Source organism: Haplochromis burtoni, unplaced genomic scaffold (genome assembly GCF_018398535.1).
Source record: "Haplochromis burtoni strain Fernald_Lab_line unplaced genomic scaffold, NCSU_Asbu1 Contig_126, whole genome shotgun sequence".
NCBI lineage: Eukaryota > Metazoa > Chordata > Actinopteri > Cichliformes > Cichlidae > Haplochromis > Haplochromis burtoni.
In genome coordinates, this window is record NW_024582487.1 from 693316 (window position 1) to 697251 (window position 3936).

Below are 3936 nucleotides of genomic sequence, written 5' to 3' on the forward strand. Positions count from 1 at the left end.
AGTACTGCCCCTGATCTCCACGCAACATTGTAGAGGCGTGTCAACCAGTATAGCCCTACAATGTCCAGAGCCTTCAGGAACTCAGGGCGGACCTCATCCACACAAGGGGCTCTGCCACCAAGGAGTTGTTTAACTGCCTCAGTGACCTCGCCCCCAGAAATTGGCGGGTCATCCCCGTCATTCCCAGACCCTGCTTCCTCCTCGGAAGACGTGTCAATGGGATCAAGGAGGTCTTCGAAGTATTCCTTCCACCGCCCGACAAATACTTTTCATGTTTAAATTTAAAAAATCTGGTAGACATTAACTCGGTATATGGGCTGGTTCATATTCAATGCTTTTTTTAATCTACTCTTCCTGAGCACTCAAAGCGCTTTATTCAACACGTTCACACATATCCACATCCACCTTTTTCTATGTCTAAGTGCTTTCTATCTAACATTAACACTGATGGATGCAGGAGCAACTCGGTGTTCAGGATCTTGCCCAAGGCCTCCTTGACATGCAGACCGGAGCAGCCAGGAGTCGAACCTTCTATGCCTTAACTTATTGTTGTAAATAAAATATTACAACTAATCTGGATTCAGGAGCCGAGTTCATGCCAGGTGTCCCTTCCAGTTATGAGCAGTGTTAAAGTTTACTCAAAGTAAAAGCAAATATTGATGTTTGCAAAGATTTAAATGAATTTTCAGTGAAAGAAGAGGCGGGATCTGTATATATTTGTTGATACTTTTGTTGTGTGAACAAGTCTGAAGCAATGATTTTACGACAGCTTGTTTTCTACCTCTGAACTCGTTCACTGCAGTGTCGTCTTGGGGATGTCTCACATTTTTATCATCCAACACAAAAATCCCATTCAAGCTGGGGCTGCGGTCGAATGCTCAGTTTGAATCTGCTCATCATCAAGCTGATGCCTTGATTTAACATTTACAATAATTCAGTTTGCGTTTTTACATTCAGGTATAAGATACTTTATTATAGGTGTTTTGTTTGTCTCTGAGCGGAATGAAATAACACAATAAGAACATGTTGTATTCAGTCTTCTGACTGCAATACATCTAGAAACTCTAGAAATGCTGTGAAAATATTCTGCTATCAAACTGGTGGAAATGTAGAAACGGGTTCCCAAAAGGCACCGAAAGTAGAACTGGGTCTAAACTGGTGCTGCACCGGTGAAAGACAGGTTTTAAAGTCTGTTAATATTTTGCTTTTTGCTGTATTTCTTGTACATTTGCAGTAAAATGTTTGAAGTTTCTCATTTTGTTGAGTCATTGTTTTACGGCACACTGTAGGAACCCAGTACTGACATTTCTCCACATTCAGATTTCAAGTTTGAAAAAGCGATTTCAACAAACTAGTGTTAGGAGGTTGAGGCTCCAACAACACGCGTTATTAAAACTCCTGGATTTGGCCTCTAGATGTCATCAGATTAAAAACAACCAATGTTGGAATCCTGTTTATGATTGAGGGCCACAGGTAAAATGCACGCAGGGGCAACATTGTATTTATAAAGTGTGAGTATGATGTGTATAAGTTCTTTTCATTTAAAAAAAAAAAAAAAAAGTTTTCCTTTTAATTACTTTGCAGTATGAACGGAGGGAGGTTTTAATCTGTAGGAAAAGCTGTAAAACTGAAAATACAAAAGTCCAAAACCTCTTGTGGTGAGCAGCAGATCAAGTAGGTTCATTGTAAATGGCTTCAAGTGCACATTCAGGCCTGTACGACTCATTTAGACATTGAGCCAAAGCTCTGTAAACATGATCTGTGTACCTGGCCTGTATCAATACATTCATTGTCTTCGGTCAGCCACCCACCCTTCTTTCCAGTAATGGTATGATCTGAGCTTTTGCGAAAAGTGTGCCAATCAAAATAAAATCCTGCTTGCATGGATTTTCAACAGGGCTGAAGATTTTGCTCCCACATACTGACAGGTTATTAATAATTGACATATCGTTTGAAAAGCTTAATAGTGCTCCGCTGGTCTCCAACGTGCCCTCTGAGAAGGAAATCAAAGACCACAACCTGCAACAGTAGTGACAGTAAACAAATTTTATTTTGTCATCTGCATTTACAGCTGGAATTCTGGGAATTCAAACACGACGTCTTTGCCTGTGAGCTTCTTGTAGACACCAGAGAAGGTCTCCACCTGAATCAGGAAAGAATAAAATCAACGTTAGTTTAACTTAACCCGCCTCTTATTTACCATCACCACTTTTTCTTTACATGATATAAAAAAAACAAAAACAAAACAACAACTAAGGTTGCAGGACAAACTCCTGTCTGCAGCTGAAGGACTTAAACAGGTCTATTTTTTATGCCAGTATGTTGTACTTAATACAACCCTTGGATTTTGGATTGAACTTTGATCTGTGCATAAAACTCAAAGTAAAGGACAAGTTAAGCCATAAATTCAACTTCTGTTTATGATCAGTCTGTGCACTGCATGGTTTAGCTCCCCAGTAATGGCCCCAAAGGACTCTGGGAAGATGTAGGAATATGCAGGACGCTCGTCCTCACCGGCCAGCAGCCGGGGACAGAGCTTTCTCTCCAACGTTGTGGAACGGGACTGTACGTCTCAGCTCAGAGCTACGCTCCCATACGCCACCAGGACAGAGCCAGGAGAGCAACTCTCTGGATGTCCACGTCGGAACAACAAGGTTTCAGACTTAAAACATCTCCAGAAATTTAACCGAAGGACACGTGCTCCGTCTTATCCTTGTAATAAATCCCGTTTTTGGGAGGTGTTTGGTGTGACAACGTGACTTTTTCCCCACACCAAACAATCCTTCCACTGATTAATACGTTAAAGACTGACACTTGAAAGCATCATTATTCGTGTTTCCTGAACATGCAGACGCCTCCGCTGCTTTAAAACTCACTTTGTGTTCGACATTGTTCTGCTGAGCCTTGTCCAGGTGGACCTTGATGAGCCTGCTGCTGTCCAGTTTCACTCTGATCCTCTTACCCACGATCTCACTGGGGAACACCAAGTCCTCCAAGATGGCGTCATGGACCGCGGTCAGAGTGCGGCTGTAGAATTGGGGGGAAAGAAAAAAGGTCATTAATGCTTCATTTCCAACTCAGTTTAGTTTCAGTGTGTGTCCACAGCGAGTTTCTGTGCTTCAGTTCAGTTTGGTTCTTATTGGTTGAAAACTTTAGCTTCTACTTGAGCTTTTATTACTTCTCTACCCTGGTGGGGTATTTATCGTGGGCAGAAACACTTAATCATGCCGACATCCTGCTCGTGTTAATAACTTCGAGCAATACTAACACAAGACATTTCTTCCTCCTAAAGTCTGGTTTTTATTTTATTTCATTAAAGTAAAACATTTTTCTCGATAACAGTTTTATGTTACAGCAATAATCTTGGGAGTGAGGCCCTGAAGGTCAACACCTGAGGCTTGGTGTTGATTACAAAGCTTGTCTCCCAAGGGCAGCCATGGGTCCCTGCAGGCCTGCCTCCCTCCACTGCACGACAACCACAGGCCGATCAACAGGATGCCAGCCTAGACAGCCGCCACCTCAAGCAGACTGGAGGGGTGGCAGACTATGACTTACAGAAGCAACGGGCACCGCTATAGTACCCTAATGAGTTTCACTTCCTCTAAATAAATCTCACTGAGAGTTTTAGTCAGCCTGGTCCGAGCTGAACTTCGGATTACTGTGTTTTACCAAACTGTTGGAAGATTTAGCTCGGATAAACCGGGGACCAATAATCACATCAGTAAAGTTTTCCTTCCAAAGCACCTTCAGCGCCCTTTCAAACATCCAACTTTCAGCACAAACCGGGACTCTCTTCACAGAAAATAAAAACATTCAGTCACACCTTCTTTGGTTTCTATTAATGATCAGTCTGTGCACTGCATGGTTTAGCTCCCCAGTAATGGCCCCAAAGGACTCTGGGAAGATGTAGGAATATGCAGGACGCTCGTCCTCACC

At 42.6% G+C, this 3936-nt stretch overlaps 1 protein-coding gene and 2 non-coding genes across 3 annotated transcripts in view; all 3 read right to left on the minus strand.

The window, feature by feature from the left end:
- Nucleotides 1-2031: 2031 nt before the first annotated feature.
- The window catches only part of rps7 (ribosomal protein S7), a 6057-nt gene continuing 4152 nt past the window's right edge, over nucleotides 2032-3936 (minus strand). The window contains exons 6-7 of the mRNA XM_042224049.1: nucleotides 2877-3027; nucleotides 2032-2143 (exon numbers count right to left, since the gene is read on the minus strand). Coding sequence (XP_042079983.1) covers nucleotides 2066-2143; nucleotides 2877-3027 — 229 coding nt within the window. The 3' untranslated portion in view covers nucleotides 2032-2065. The remainder of the gene's footprint in view (nucleotides 2144-2876; nucleotides 3028-3936) is intronic.
- LOC121815071 lies at nucleotides 2428-2645 on the minus strand. Its single transcript, XR_006054763.1, has one exon. It is a non-coding gene; the product is annotated as a small nucleolar RNA SNORA73 family (small nucleolar RNA).
- The window catches only part of LOC121815072, a 190-nt gene continuing 102 nt past the window's right edge, over nucleotides 3849-3936 (minus strand). The window contains exon 1 of the small nucleolar RNA XR_006054764.1: nucleotides 3849-3936. This exon is cut by the window's right edge and continues 102 nt beyond it. This is a non-coding gene — a small nucleolar RNA (small nucleolar RNA SNORA73 family).